Genomic DNA, 15,936 nt, shown 5'->3' with positions numbered 1-15,936 from the left:
AGCTTCGCAACCCAGCGCTCAACCACTGCGCCACCAGGGAGGCCCAAATCTTTAAAAAAAAAAACAGGTGGGCCAGGGTACTTGATTTTGTAATTGATTGTTCGCCAGTCTTGTCCCTCTGAATAGCACACACAGTCCTAGGTGGTACATGATAAATAGATGGTCAGTTACTATTCAGTGGTCAGTGAATTAAGCATCTTAGAGTTACAGCAAACTTGGGCAGAGACTGCAGCTCACCTGTGCTTATTTGCAAAAACAAGAATTGCAAGTCACAAGCCTCAAGTTCTAGCTTTTGCTCTACTGTCTGACCTACTTCCTCATTTAGGTATTGGTGATTTCTCAATTTTTTTACAAAGTTTCTGTAACTCATTATCCTTTAAACCACCAAGAAGAGATTGAAGGTATGTGCTTCTGAAACAGTCTTTGGTTGTTTAGTATGAAAAGAATCAAATCTTACTCACTAATCAGCCTTTGTCCAGATTCTTACCTGCTAATTTTGTCCTTTTTCAGTATAACTAGAAACTTACCTCCTAGAAGTCTTTTGGATTCATCCCACCTGCTTGATCCTTGCAATACCGGGTCCTCTCAGTTCCAATGAAATGGTCAGAGCAGATTTGTCAAATTGCTGCACAGGGTGCCTTAAATCAACATGTAGTCAGAACTTCACCTTTAAATTGCAAACACGTTAGGGAATGAGGGACCTAGCTCATGGTTATTTTGTGTACTTTTGAAACTTCTTGTCTTTAATGGCCTGTTTAAGGGACACTTAATGCAGAGCTTCCCGATTCCAAGGGGCCAGGCCACATGCTGCTTAGGAAAAGGTCCTTGATGTCCAGTTTTCATAACAAAATTCCACATTCTTTGTTTCATTCAAAAGCACCCCCATTCTCCAGGCTGCAAGCATGTTGGACTCTACTTCCAATCCCTGCACTCAGCTGTTGCTAGCTGCTGTGCCAGAAAACGCAGGGCAGATTCTCTATGGGTCCAGGAGATGTGTAAAGGAGAATCCTGGAGCCCTCAATGGCTTTTTCAGGCTTTTAATGATCTTTCTACACCATTTGTAGTGCAGCAACCAGGTGCAGGACAGGCAGGGGAGCTGGGGGGCCAGAGGCTGGCAGGCCTCCCAGCCTGGGACTCCCTGGTGGTGTCTCATGGTCTCTTCCTCTCATTGTTCCACTGCTGTCCACCGCTCTGTTGTGCCGTCCTCTGTGATGCCGCCCTTATATGCTCAGCCTCCAGGCCCAGGTGTGCGCACTTACGCACACCCACATCATACTTCAGGTGTTTACCATGAGGCTCATGTACCCCCAAGCCCACGCTCCCAAGCACCTCCTGCATTCAAGGCTGCAGGTCATAGCCACAGAGGCCAATGGTGCAAAAGCCTGAGCAATCTTTATTTACCCTATGCCAGCTTTCCTCATGGATCAACTCTCACTTCATTGTGTTTCCTACTCGTATGTCCCTTCCATTCTTCAAGGTATAACTCAAAATACCCCCCCCTTGTGCTCGCTTCGGCAGCACATATACTAAAATTGGAACGATACAGAGAAGATTAGCATGGCCCCTGCGCAAGGATGACACGCAAATTCGTGAAGCGTTCCATATTTTTTACCATGGAATATTACTCAGCATTCAAAAAAGATAAACACATGCAATTTGAAGCAACATGGATGGCACTGGAAGGGATCATGCTCAGCGAAATAAGCCAAAAAGAAAAAGAAAAATACCGGATGGTCTCACTCATAGCAGGAATCTAGAAAACTTAAATAAGGGACCAGGAAAATGAATAACTATAAGAAAGTGAAAATCAAAATCAACAAAAAACTATGAACCAGAGACACTTTTAGGGGGGCAGGGGCGGGAGGGGAGGGATTGGGGTCAGAATGGGGGCGCTGCAATTGTATGGGGAATATAACAATAAAATTTATTATCTAATAAAAAAAATACCCCCCCCTTTTTTAATATCAGCAGACATTATTGGCATGTTGGGATTTTTTTTTTAAAAAAAGATTTATTTATTTATTTATACAAGCACTGGGTACAGTCAGAAGCGCGGGAGGGCGAGAGAATTCACCAGAGCCAGAGCGGGGAGCAGAGCAGGCAGAAGGACCGAAGTGCACTGCTGAGGGGAGCAGCGGGTGGCAGGAGAGGTCTGCGCGCCATGTGGGACCCTCCTCCGGTGGCCGGGGAGCAGCCGGGGAGCAGCCGGGGATTGAACCGGCGCTGCAGAGGCTGCGGGCAGCTTCGCAACCCAGCGCTCAACCGCTGCGCCACCGGGGAGGCCCCTGTTGGGATGTTTTTTAAATCTGTACTTGTTTTTGTGTAAAACATTAATGTGATGCTCTCCCCTCCCAAATTATTTGAATTGATGCTGGGGTCTGGGGATTTAGAGGCAGCTGCAAATGGTAGATACTAAGATACATATTCAATGAAGAAATACACTTCTAGCACATGGTACTTTCTCCCTTTATCAGGGCATGGGTGGGTAGGGGAGGGTGGTGTGTGTGTGTGTGTGTGCGTGTGTGTGTGTGTGTGTGTGTGAAAATTGCAAGTTGCAAATGCCTAAGGCAGTGAAACACTTTGTTGGTCACACCACAGTATAGTAGGCTCCCCTGAAGGGTGAGGACAAGGTTCCAAGAGCCCTGCCCCAGGTGCCTGAAATCAGCTTAGTGTGGAACCTTATATATACTATTTTGTTCATAGTTTAATTTATAAATTAAGTACAGTGACAGATTAACAATAACTCATAATAAAACAGAACAACTGTAGCAACATAGTGTAATAAAAGTTATGGGAATGTGGACTCTTAGTGTCTTATTGTACACGTTTTCGGATGGTGGTGATTGACCAAGGGTAACTGAACCAGGTCCAGCGAAACCACGAGCTCTACGCGGGGCTGCTCCATTGTAGCCTAGAGCTGGGGTGCAACAGGTCAGCTCTCCCCTTGCAGAGGCACGGCTTAGGTTTTAAGCTGTGGTAGTTACCCCTGGGCCGGGATCCCACTATGCCCTGCCATCGTGGGTGACTTTGGGGCCACTCATTCCACTTCTGAAGCCTGTTTATTCCTGGTTTAAATGGGGACGGCAGGAGTGCCTCCTCGGAGGACTGGGACTCAGCAAACGTGGGCTCCTTATTGGGCACCCACCAGGCGTGACAGAACATTTTCCATCCAGCCCACCCCCTCAGTCTAACTTTAGGGGTATGTCTGGTAGGTCGCAGGCTTCTCTGGGGTGTAACTGTCGAACTCTGATAACTTACTAGGAAAAGTAGTCATGGAGGGAAACAGGACTGAAAAGAAAGATTCCTACTCCTCAGTCCCACTCACAGCTGGCGTCTTCCCTGGAAACAGCACAGCAAGTCAGCTGGCCGCCCGCCTGGGCGCTGGGTGGGGACAAATCCTTGGCTTTCGTTCTTCAACATGGACTCTAAGTACTGGAGCATCCGATGCCAAGGTTACAGGCGCCGGTTTTCCACTGCTGTATTCCTGGTGGATGTATTTCCTCCAGGGGAAAAAAATAGTTTTAAGTGAAGGCAAATAGGCACACAGTATCTACTTTTATTTCAGCAGTTAAACCTTTTTGAATGATGTAAGAAAAATGCCACTTCATTATTGGATAAAACTTTTTTGTGGGTGACTCACCAAGGGAGTGTCTGTGTATACACTACACTGCTAATGGGATATGCCTGTGTTTGAATTTCAAACATAATGAGGATGGCTTCATGGGAGTGAGGATGGCTTCAAGTTATTTAAAAATATTTAATGGCAATACATGCAGAAGAAATTTAATGTTGTTTCTAAATTTATCCAAAGACATTAAATAACACATTTCAATATTGACTCCTACTTTTCCAGTGACATTTAACTTGAATAAAAAATGATTTAATTTAATTTGCTGACGGAATTCTAATGGGTAACAATTAAGCTTCATAGTGGTTGGACAGTGCACTGGTTTCTTTTTCAAAAGCAAAAACATGAAAGCTGCAAAATGTAGGGTACAGTATTTCAGTCATGTATTCCTGACATAGTTTTCTAATAGTCTGAAGCATTGTTTGAATTCCCAGAATGTAATACCCATAATCAAATAAAAGGCAAATGCATCTCAAATAAAAATAGGCTATTTTAAGACCACCTGATAATTTAGAGTATTCATCTTATTTGTCCCTAACAGATGTCCTAAATTTGGAATAAACACAGTATCTTGAAATTTCTGAAAAATTACTATTATTTTGGACTGGGCATCTGTAATTTTAAAATGTTTAATGACAGGTAAATATAAAAAACACTGGGAAGATTTAAATATTTATACCCAGGTCCCATCTGCCCAATATTCTTACATACCTAAGCATCTGTATTTTTATTTATTTTTAAAGATTTATTTATTTATGCATACATGAGCTGGGGTACAGGCCAGAGATGCGGGGGGTGAGAGGATTCACTAGAAAGAGCAGGGAACAGAACAGGCAGATTGATTGAAACACACTGCTGAGGGGAGCAGTGGGCGAGACAGGAGAGGTCTGCCTCGCCATGTGGGTTTCTCCCTAGCCGGCTGGGGATCGAACTTGTGCTGCAGAGGCTGCGTATTGCTTCATAGTGTGGTGCTTAACCCCCTGTGCCTCCAGGAGGCATCTGTATTTTTAAAAGCTCCAAAAGTTATTCTAATATGCAGCCAAGGTTGAGAGCCCCTGGTCTAGGCAGAAATGTTGCTCGATTTTTTTCCCCTTATGGCTGAATAAAAAGAAATTATTCTCTAATAACGGAATTAAGTAGTTAACAACAAGGAACTAAAAGACTTTCCCAATGGGAAAGCCAAGAAACTATAAGATGGATTTGTGTATCTAAAAATCTGAGGAACGAAGCAAAGTAGAATAAATTCTTCAGATGTAATTTACAAGCTGTATTCAATGTAATATTTTTAAATGATCTAATCAAGTTCAAAAGTAAAGTGGTGTCTGGCATTATCTTGGCCATTGTTTTTCTATCAAAAGGCTAATAATTGTTTTTGCTGACATAAGAAAAACAAAAAGGAATAAGGAAAAGTGTTTATCAAGCTATTTAAATGTGAGTAAAAAATATTTTGCCTTAAAAAGTTGAGTCCCTTGACTTCTTTTGTGTATGCTTTATTGCTTATTACCATATTGACCTTTTTGTTGGAATTAATACAAGCTTTATAGGGAGAAGGTTGATATATTAGGAAATGACATTTATAGATTTCTGTGGATTCCATGCAGTCATTAGCATGAATAGTTAAGGAACTACTGTATCAAAATAAAATATTATTTATACTTCACAAAATATAAAACAGCTGCTAAGAAGTGCCATTTCTTTGATACACTGAATTTTTATCATTGAAACTCTTGTAACTAAAGTCACATCCTTTATATGACATAAATTTATTTGTATAGGATTTATCCACATACAATGATGTCAACTTTAAAACAACTGACCATTATTTGTAAAAAATCATCTTATAAAATAGTGACACATAACACACCTTAGTAAACAAAATGATATTCTAGGAATCAGAAAATATGATCATTCTAATTCCTGTTTTTGTCATTTTTTTCTCTAGGTTGTATTAAGTAGGTGGCTTTACTGTTCTGTCCTCAATTTCTTTACCTTTCATATGGGATAACTGTCTTATTTTATAGATAAGTAAAGAATAACAAAAATGATTTAAATATTTGCAAATATAAAATGCTATAGAAATGATAAATAGTAATACTGATCTATTCTAATATAAAATAACAGAGAACTTTCCATTTATAATCTAAAGTTTGGTCCTCCAGTACCTATTATTATCACCCTTCCCAATTAAACATATCTTATGCTCTACTATTTTTAATGATTTTTCCATAGCATTAACTTTAGGACCCAAATACACCTATACACACATATACACATATATGTATACATGTATATATACACATACATATATAAAAATATGCATGGATATTTCAATATATCTAAGCATGACTTAGCAAAATAACGCATAAATAACTAAAACACAGAGATTTTTTTCATCCATTGAGCACATAAAAGAGTAACTTTTGATTTTATTACACAAAAATACAATATTGAAAAATTTCTTCTTGAAAATCTTAGGGTAACTACAGAACATTATATACTAAAGATATGATTTGCTGCTCTAAGAGACCCTTTGACTACCTGCTTACAGCTCAGTGAGAAACAGATGTAATGAAATGAGATTGGAAAACTCAAAAGGAATTCAAGTTCCAAGGTTTTCAAGGCTGTACTAGTTCTGCAGAGGTATCTGGGGATGGTTCACAGCGGGGCTTTAACCAGAAAAATTCTGATTTTAGAGTTTCTCCCTTAAATGCTGGGCTTCTCTATGAAACAATTCATTTGAAGAAAGTTTTCTTGGGTGAAAAATCTTTTAAACTGCCGACCTAGTTCATTTTGCTTCCTATAGATGCTAGGTCAGATTGCAGTGGGGCTTTATCTCTGTAAAACTACATCCCATCATTCACTCTTGAAGACCAGAGAGTGAGAAGGGTGTTCAGAGTCTGATAAACAACATCCCTGTGAGAGCAAACTTTGGTCTAACCAACCCTCATTATCTACCTATTAATACTGAAAAAAAAAAAAAAAATCCTTGGCATAAAGCTTATTTTAACAGATTACACCCCTATGTACCATTTTCCCACATTTAAAAGTCAAAGAATTCCATTTTCTCTGAAACCATTAATAGACAGCTTCACTCCAGAAAAGAATTGGTCTTTAAAATTATATATATTATATATACGTATATATATATATTATATATAGTAAGTGGAATTATTATTTACAACTTAGAAACATATCACGATTGTTCTTTTATGATACTAAAATGATTTTGATTTTATTATTACTCATCTGTTCTAACAGATGAGCTGTCCTAGGTTGGTAAATTTGATAGCTGTTTTGTGGGGACTGCCTGATACTTGTTATAAAAAATTATGAGAAAGCATTATTTCTGAAAGAATTACCAGATGAGTGCTGGTGGCACTGTGTTCAGTGGACTTTGCTGACATTCATGCTGATGTATGGAAAGTTTGCATGCAGAGAGAAAAGCATGAAAGATTTAGATCATAAAGTCTATTAGAGATACACATGCAAGCACCACTTCACTTCTATGAAAAAAACTCAAATCACTCATTTTCCCTATTGACCCCAACAACTAAATATTAGATTATAATTTTGAAAGCTGTTCATATCGTTCTGGTGAAACTATAGATGCTATGTTTCCCTCCATCACTTGGATACCACTTACTTGTTAAGATTCCCCATGCAGGAAACGTCATGTTGGGACAAGGGCGAAGCTGATGTACACCATCTAGCCTTGAAGCAACTGGAAATTTCAAGGGAATCTTGAAAAAGTTTCAGAATTAAGTGCCATAAAATAAAGTGGTTGCATTGATTTATAAGAAACACTTTTTTTATAAATTAATTGTTGTAGCCCGCAAATTGGTATCAAGGACAATCATTAAAGAACAAGAGAAACATATTAACAAAAAGTAGCATGGTGAGGTAAGTCATTGCTTCTAGCAAAATTAAATGACATAAAGCTTAATTGTGCTAATTCATAGAGACCTCTGTGAAGTCCAGTTCTCTATTTCTGGTATTTAGATTTTATCTTTAGGACAAAAATAATACCTCTCCAATTCTAACTGTAATTTTGGAATGTTTCATAATCTATACAAGGAGGAGTTTAAACTAAACTTTATATCCTAAGAGAAAAGTTCATTTTGAAAAATTATATAAACAAGGGAAACAAAATTGCTTACAGTTTTTGGTGGGACCCTCGCAAGTGCCAGGAATCAAACTGGCGCTGCAGAGGCTGTGGGCAGCCTCGCAACCCAGAGCTCAACCACTGTGCCACCAGGGGAGGCCCAAAACTGCTTACAGTTTTTAAGAGAATAACTTGTTCAAATACTTTTGGATATAAAATTTACTTATAAACGACATAGAAACATGTCAATACACACTATTGGGACCTCACTCAGCCCTATATGCATAACTCTAGTTCAAGATATTGTAAGTTGTTGAAGATGATTAAATTCTCTGCCTCATACTTTCTAATTCTAATAAGCTTATTTTTATAATTACTCACATTGGTGATGTTTGACTTAATTCTTTGCCAGTTCAGGAGACATACAGAAAGAGGCTGTTGAAAGAGGACTGTTTAAAATAAAACCTGTCCAGTCATCAGTCCCACCACTTAAAGTTCTGACCTTAATTTCCTCATTTGTAAATCAGAGGCCATATCCACCTTGCTGATTAAGAAAATATGTGATATATCAGTACATAAATGTTAGAATTACTCTTTGTAATTGGTAGAACTTTCAGTTTTCTTGTTTTATTTTTTCTCTTTAGAGAGGAAGAGAACTTACTGACAGGTTCTCTTTACACGTTACCCTAGCCTTTAGGCATTATATCTTTCCTGCTTTGGAAAACGATGTCTGTAGGTAGCCTCTGGTCAGCCTCTACTTTTGGTTTTTAGTTTTGACAATACTGACTAGTTAAGAGTAATTTTTAGTTTCATGAAAGATTTGAGACATTTTTGACTAGTCTTCTGCTGTAATCCTAAAACATTTAGGATATCCAAATAATGATAGGTTGTTTTATATCTTAATAGAAAGATTTACTAGTTCAGTAATGTGGGTTGCCAGACCCTTAACTACCTCTTACTTGGTTCCCTATGAAAACTGAGTATTGGTAGTTCACATGTTTTAGAAACACCTTGAAATTATCTTACATAAAACTCGGTTGTGGTAATTTTATTTAAAATATTTCCTTTGGAAAAAAGATTGCTAAGTAGATATTCCAAGATGGAAGAAAAAAGGTATCTGTAATAAAAGCAAGAGGATTAATTAGTCTTCCATCATGCCAACTCAGGCTAGGTCTTTCCAGTGCAGCAATGTATTTTAGGGCAAAAAAGTTCAGAATGGATACAGTGGCCTGTTCAAGAAGCATGCAAGTTATATCAGATCATTACTCTCACATCAGTCTGATGAATGTGTTAACCAGACTCTGGCTGTAGAAAGAGAGAGCTACAGGAAGTCAATGGAGGTTGCAGACATGCCAGCTCTGTTGGGTCACATGACAGCTACCTAATGTTGGGCTTCATTTCCTTTTCTTCTTCTTCTTCACTATCGTCAACCTGTTGGATGACCAGATCAGCAGACCCGTCCTCTACGATCTCCACGTATGATCTATTCTCATCTTCACTCAAGTGCCATTTGGAATCTTTATCTCCATCTGATGGGGACATAAGATGCTGTTCAGCTTCCAAATCAATGGGGAGGCTGTCTATGCCAACTTCAGCAAGGCACTCATTGCACAGTCTATAGCGCCTGGTTCCTTCCTGCACCACTTGCCCAGTTAGATCAGTTACATGGCGTTTGCATTTTCGGCAGATTAGTTTGCATGCTTGGTGAATCTGTGTAGAGATTTAAATGGTGATAAAAAAGGATTTTTCAAAAGCAGGACAGTCTGCTATTCAAGGTAATAGTTCATAACTTAAGAGGTTCAAAGTCAAACATTAATATTAAATTAACATCTGATTATTAGAAAAACAATCTAAAGTTTTGCTAAAATTTGACATCACAGAAATTTTAAACACCATTTTTCTCTAAATAATGGCTATAGTGTTTTTATAATTAATACTACATACTGAATAATTTCACATATCCCTTCATCTAGTAGTATTTTGATATCTGAGGTAATAGGTGGCACCTTCCTGGAATATTAATAATTGCAAACACTATATGTACTATTTTAAGGACTTTGAGAGGAAAAAGACCTCTTTTGTTTCACAAAACAATAAATTATATACATAATTTAATTTTCATGATTTGCTAGAGAAAGAAAAAATATTGTCCCTAACCTATAAAAATAATTTCAGATAAAAGGATTACTGGCCATCTTTATTAATGAAAGATCTAGTATAAATAGGACTGGATTAGTCACTGGGAAGCTTGGATTCTGGTCCTGGCTTTTCATTTACTAGCCTTGTCATTTATTAACCATGTATTTTTGAAACATGTAATTTAAAACATTATAAATCTGATTCCAAGGTGATAGTCAAAAATATTTAACAATTGGTAATGCATGGGTACCACCCAAAAAGAACAGAAGCCTGACTAATCAGAATGGACACCGGTGTGAACATTCACAGTGGTGGCTCTATGCACCTGCTGAGGTCCCCAAGTGCCTCCGTCTTACTCTTGAAGCTTTAGTCAATAGCTATTAGAGCAGTAGATTATGGGTTTTAATCTAAAAATTATTTTAGTTCAATATTCTAGAAATGAAATCTTAACTTTATTCTATAGAGGAAATAAAGAAGTTACTCTAATTTTCGTACATGCTAAATACTTTATTGAAATTATTATAATTAATGTATAATGTTGAATTCATGTTTAGGCATACTCATTAATCTAAAGTCAGAACAGTAGAGAAGTAGGACATCAAACACACATAGACAAAAAAACCCAAGGAAACGAATATAGTCTGGTAACATACATTTAAGAAAATGTATGTTACTCAATACACTTATTATCTTCTGCTTAGCCACTAATATATTAATCAGTAAATATTGAAAGTATGCAATTTGAGTGTACCCTTATATCCCCCAGGAAACAATATGTGCAATATGTGCAAAAACCACTTAAGTGGGAATAATTTTTAATATGGTGGAGCTGTTGGGAAAGATTTTCCTTGGTAAATCCAATGACCCTAAGGCAGATAAATGCACATATTTCTTAGAAGGAAAATGATGAAAAATCATACATACTGTTCGAAAATGGCTACTTAGATGGTCGAGCCTGCTGAATCTCTTTCCGCAGGCTTGACACGGGTAGGGCCTTTCTCCTGTATGACAGCGAAGGTGGCGCTTCAGGTCTGCTTTCCGCTTCACCACATGTGGGCAGTACGGACACTTGAATCGCATCCTGGGCAGGTCATCTGTCAGGAAACAGTTGGATTAAATCACCAGAAAGTCATAATATCGATTCTAATAAAATACATACAGTATCCAAAAGGAGTTGATGCATCCAGTCTTGGAAAGAGAAAAGGAGAAGACAAGATTGTCAATATCCTCCTATGCAGAAAATCTAACTTCAGTACTTGATGTATTTACAAAGTCTGAGTAAATTTATAAAGTCTGTCACTCTTATCTTTTTATTTAATGCTGTAGTTACTAGATTTTAAATGTAAAAAGTAAAAACTGTAGGCAAAATCCAAAAATAAGAATATTTATTTACTAATTTTTAAGTAACATATTTTATTCACATTTTTATTCACCTGGCTTTATTTTTCATATACTTGTATGATTTTTCTTTTAAAGGTGAAAAAATTTCAAGGGTCATTAATTTTTTTGTTTTAAAACTCAGGTGTATTCAAAATGTTAACTGTGATTGGAGGCAAACTTCATCATTTTAACTGTTAAATTCAGCTGTTCATTATCAAAGTTAGATTAAATAATCTAGAATATTATAAATGTGCAAGGTCCTAATAAAGAAAAGGTCACTTTTATGCTGTTTTAAATGCAACAAGTATTTCCCATTTTGCTGTCATTTCTGTAAGCTTTGGTCAATGGTCAGAGTTCAACATGACTTTAAGTAAGGTCTGTAATGTACAATTTCATATATTTCCAAGTTAAATGTCCTATAGGAAAATGTGACAAGTAAAAATCAATCAGGCTGCTGATTATTTTTAAATGTTATCCACAGACAACCACATTATCTTTCAAGATCTATATGACAAATAGGGAAAGAAGACTACTGTCTGGTTACTTAGTAATATTAAGGACTTGTTCCTTTTGTTTCAGTACCATAATGGTATTCAGGGGTTTTTAAGACTATTTTAGGAACATATTTTGAAGTAGTTACAGATGAAAACATGATATCTGAGGTTTGTTTCAAAATGATAAAGGGAAGGATTAGGGGTAAAGGTACAGATGAAACAAGATTGGCTATGAGTTCAGAGCTGCTGGAATTGGGTGATGGATACATGGAGGTTAACTATACTAGTTTATTTTTGTATATGTTTGAAATTTATCTACATTAAAAAATGCAAATATATAATATAAATTTATAATCTGCAGGAGTTCCGTTTTATCAGAATTTTCCTTTAAATTGACATGTAAACTATTAAGCAAATTTGCTAACAGATTAAGTGGGGGGGGGAACTAGAAGATATGCATTTCTAATCCCGATTCTCTATTTTAATTTTATGGGTGTGAAGGGAGGGTTACTTTAAAACTATCAACCTATATACTCTCTCTGTATTTTACTACTATCATAAAAATTAAGTGTCTCATGTTGCACATAGAATTATACTATCAATATTATGGGTTGCGCTATTTTTAAAATTATGTGTTTAAAAATCAGATTTAGTCTAATTTCTTTTAGACCTTGGATTTGTGAACCTATGCAAATATGCCTAGTTGCTCTCCTCAACTTTTATGAATAAAAACACTCCTCCTGAGTGAAAACTCACATAAATGTTTAAAGTGAAAATATGCATTGCAGGGATTGAATCATTTAGAAAAGAGCTTTAACCATCTAACAGTAATCTAATCACCCTGTTCAGAAAATCATAAGTTTTGACCCTCATCAGAATTTCATTGTTTTGACTATTATTACATTTACCTAATGTTATCTTAAATTACAATTTTCTTTTATTGTATGTTTTATAAAACACATTTTATATTAAAGTATCACTCTAAAATAAATCACTTAGCTCCTATCACATCAAAATTAAGGGAATGCTTGAATAGGATTGAATAGGAGTCTTAGAAGCTGATTGAGGGGACTGATTCTCTTTCTGGGTACCTGGAAAACTTCTGGGTATGACATCAGATCCTTGACCATACTGATAGCCAATAGGAGTAGAGTCCATTTCAGGATCGGTTTGTGCTTGTTCTTCTGACTGGGGCATGTGGGTAGAAGAATCAGATGTCCGTACTTCCCGCTTGCTTGACTTATAATGAGCAACTTCAGAAGGCTGTGTCAACCTCAAATGTTTGGTCTTTTTAATGGAATCTTTCCTGTGTTCATGCTTGAGCAAAGCTTGTTGAGTATTCCTTTGGGAGACTGGCTGGTAATTATACTTACTCCAAGATTTCCCACTTATTACACCTGTTCCCTGCTCAGGGCTTAGGAGAGAATGTGGAGAACCACTTTCTTCTTGCCAGGCACTGCTATAAAAAGAGGAACGTTCTATGCCATTTGAATTGGCGTCTTTATCGGATAGACTGAAATAGCGATCCTTTTCTTTTTCGCTAATGTCTAATGAAGATTTAATAAAGGTCTTACATACACTAATGACGTCAGTCATCTGAAGGAAGCTAGCAGCTGACATCACTTCTATAACGTTCTGACCGGTTAGAGAGAGTTTTCCAGAATAGACGAAGTCCAGGATGACAGTGAAGGTGTCAGGGGAGAAAGCCTGAAAGGTGGCTGTAGTGGGCTGGCTTGTCTCCTTTGAATTCTGGGAAAGCAGCATTTTAAAGTAGCCACTACTAGCAAATAAGACATTTCGATGTGCTTTGAAGACCTTGCCTTCGACTAGAATACTGCAGTCACAAAACACATCTTGCCTGCGCTGCTCATTCAGTTGCTGCAGGAGGTGAGACTGGTGAGAAGAGATCTCCATTCTAAAAAGAAAAGACACACATGGTTACCAAGAGCAAGATCACACTGCTTTTCCAAGGTGGGTCAACTAAAATAATGATGAGAGACCGATCTATTTTTCCATTAAAAACACTTTCTTCTCCTACATTGTTTGTGGGAGTGCAAACTAGTCAAACCACTATGAAAAGCTGTCTGGAGGTTCCTCAGTCTACTAAAAATGGAGCTACCATACAACCTGGCAATTCCACTACTAGGGATCTACCCAAAGGACACAAAAACATTGATTCAAAAGACATCCTGTACCCCTATGTTTATTGCAGCACTATTTACAATAGGTAAAACCTGGAAACAACCCAAATGCCCAAAAATAGATGACTGGATCAAGAAGATATGATATATATACACAATGGAATATTATTCAGCAATAAAAAAAATAATCTCATGCCATTTGCAGCAACGTGGATGGAAGTAGAAGGAATCATACTCAGTGAAATAAGCCAGAAGGAAAAAGAAAAATATCGGATGGTTTCACTTATAGCAGGAATATAGGGGAACCAAATAAGACATCAGTGTAAAAAAAATAATAACAGTACAAAACACAACAAAGCAAAAACAGACAATTATAAATCAGAGACATCCTGCAGGGAGGGAGGGAGAGAGATCAGAGGGAGGGAAGGAGGAGCACAGAGGACTGTGGTGATGGTGCACAGGTGCAGTAGTGAAGGAAACTCTATGGGGACTATACCTGAGGGGTGGGGGGAAGCAAATATTGTTTAAAAATGAACAATGATGTAAAAAATTTTTTTTTTAAATTAATATAAAAAAAACACTTTCTTCTTAGAGAAGAGCCTCTAAGCCACAGAGTTGATGCTTATCTATCACTCAAAACCTCTTAGGGCATGTACTAAGTACTCTATAAGCATTAGGCTCTCACCTTTTGCTCTGCTTTACTATTAATATCCACAAGAAAAGACTCCAGGAAAAAAAAGAAAAGGTAGGTTTGAAGAGGAACCAAATGAACTTATATAAAAATGTAATTAATGAAATAAAACACCTCATGTTACAAGATGGCTGCTCCACCTCCAGTCTTAAGTCCCCATTTCTGATAGGAAGAAGAGGAAAATGTAAAATGCAATTGCCAGAGGGATGGGGGTGCCAAAACAGGGGAGGGAAGAACACAAGGGAATACAGTGATAGTTCACTGGTGATACAGTAGTGGGAGAACTATGGGGACTACAATGATGTAAGAAAAAAAATTTAATTAATTAATTTTAAAAAGGGTGGGGGGCCTCCCTGGTGGCGTAGCGGTTGAGCGCTGGGTTGCGAAGCTGCCCGCAGCCTCTGCAGCCTCTGCAGCACCGGTTCGATCCCCGGCCACCGGTGAGGGTCCCACATGGCACGCAGACCTCTCCTGCCGCCCACTGCTCCCCTCAGCAGTGTACTTCGGTCCTTCTGCCTGCTCTGCTCCCTGCTCTGGCTCTGGTGAATTCTCTCACCCTCCCACACTTCTGACTGTACCCAGTGCTTGTATAAATAAATAAATAAATAAATAAATAAATAAATAAATAAATAAATAAATAAATCTTTTTTTTAAAAAAAAAAAAGGTGGGGGATGTGACTGCCAGTCCAATTTAGTTTGCTTTTATCAGGGAAAAAAAATATACTTTCCTGGGTGCCTCACCCAGGGGCTTATCCTTGGAACTCAGTGGTCAGAACCATGTCCCTGGTTTTTAAATGTGCCCTCCCACTAATGGTGTATATTAGTTTCCACTTCTCATCTTTGTCAACACTTAGTATAATTAGTCTTAAAATTTTTGACAATCTTATGAATATTTAAGGACATGTCATTGTTTTTATCTGAATGCACTGAATAACATTTAATGTTTATTGACCATGATTCAGTGAATTGTTTGCTCATTATGATGTTGCTAATTAACACTGTATAACAACTAACAAAAAAACAATGTTGTACAATAATAAGTATTTATTTAGCTTATATACCTGTGGGTTGGCTCATTTAGGCTAGACTGCTGAAATTGCGTGGGCAAGATCCAGGAGTCAGCTGACTTAGGCTGGACCTGGATGGCACAGCTTGTCTGGATTGGTTGCGTTATTTATTACTGGTTTCACATCTTCCTCCTGGCTAGCCTATACAATTTCTTTTCATGACAATGGCAGAAGTACAAAAGATCAAGTAGAAATACATGAGGCCATTTAAGGTTTAGGCTTCAACTGGCATACTTCCTATCTATCATATTCTAATAGGCTGAAACAAATCACACAGTCAAATCCAAAGTCAAG

General features: G+C 37.5%; 1 protein-coding gene and 1 non-coding gene across 4 annotated transcripts in view; one reads left to right on the top strand and one right to left on the bottom strand.

Annotated features, from left to right (window-relative positions):
* The first annotated feature begins 1,502 nt into the window (after positions 1–1,502).
* LOC119237398 (U6 spliceosomal RNA) lies at positions 1,503–1,609 on the top strand. Its single transcript, XR_005123323.1, has one exon. It is a non-coding gene; the product is annotated as a U6 spliceosomal RNA (small nuclear RNA).
* A 646-nt stretch (positions 1,610–2,255) lies between these two features.
* ZBTB8A (zinc finger and BTB domain containing 8A) overlaps positions 2,256–15,936 on the bottom strand; it is a 48,417-nt gene continuing 34,736 nt past the window's right edge. The window contains exons 3-7 of one of the 3 annotated variants that reach the window (XM_037498224.2): positions 12,835–13,658; positions 10,794–10,963; positions 9,112–9,440; positions 7,272–7,349; positions 2,256–3,500 (exon numbers count right to left, since the gene is read on the bottom strand). In XM_037498224.2, coding sequence (XP_037354121.1) covers positions 3,359–3,500; positions 7,272–7,349; positions 9,112–9,440; positions 10,794–10,963; positions 12,835–13,657 — 1,542 coding nt within the window. In that variant the 5' untranslated portion in view covers position 13,658 and the 3' untranslated portion in view covers positions 2,256–3,358. Of the gene's footprint in view, positions 3,501–7,271; positions 7,350–8,757; positions 9,441–10,793; positions 10,964–12,834; positions 13,659–15,936 lie in introns of those variants that run through there. The other 2 variants (XM_037498226.2, XM_037498227.2) reach the window with 2 other exon arrangements.

This window comes from Talpa occidentalis, unplaced genomic scaffold (genome assembly GCF_014898055.3).
Source record: "Talpa occidentalis isolate TD23 unplaced genomic scaffold, MPIMG_talOcc4v2.1 talOcc4.9, whole genome shotgun sequence".
Taxonomy (NCBI): domain Eukaryota; kingdom Metazoa; phylum Chordata; class Mammalia; order Eulipotyphla; family Talpidae; genus Talpa; species Talpa occidentalis.
This window is presented reverse-complemented; position numbering and strand designations above follow the sequence as displayed.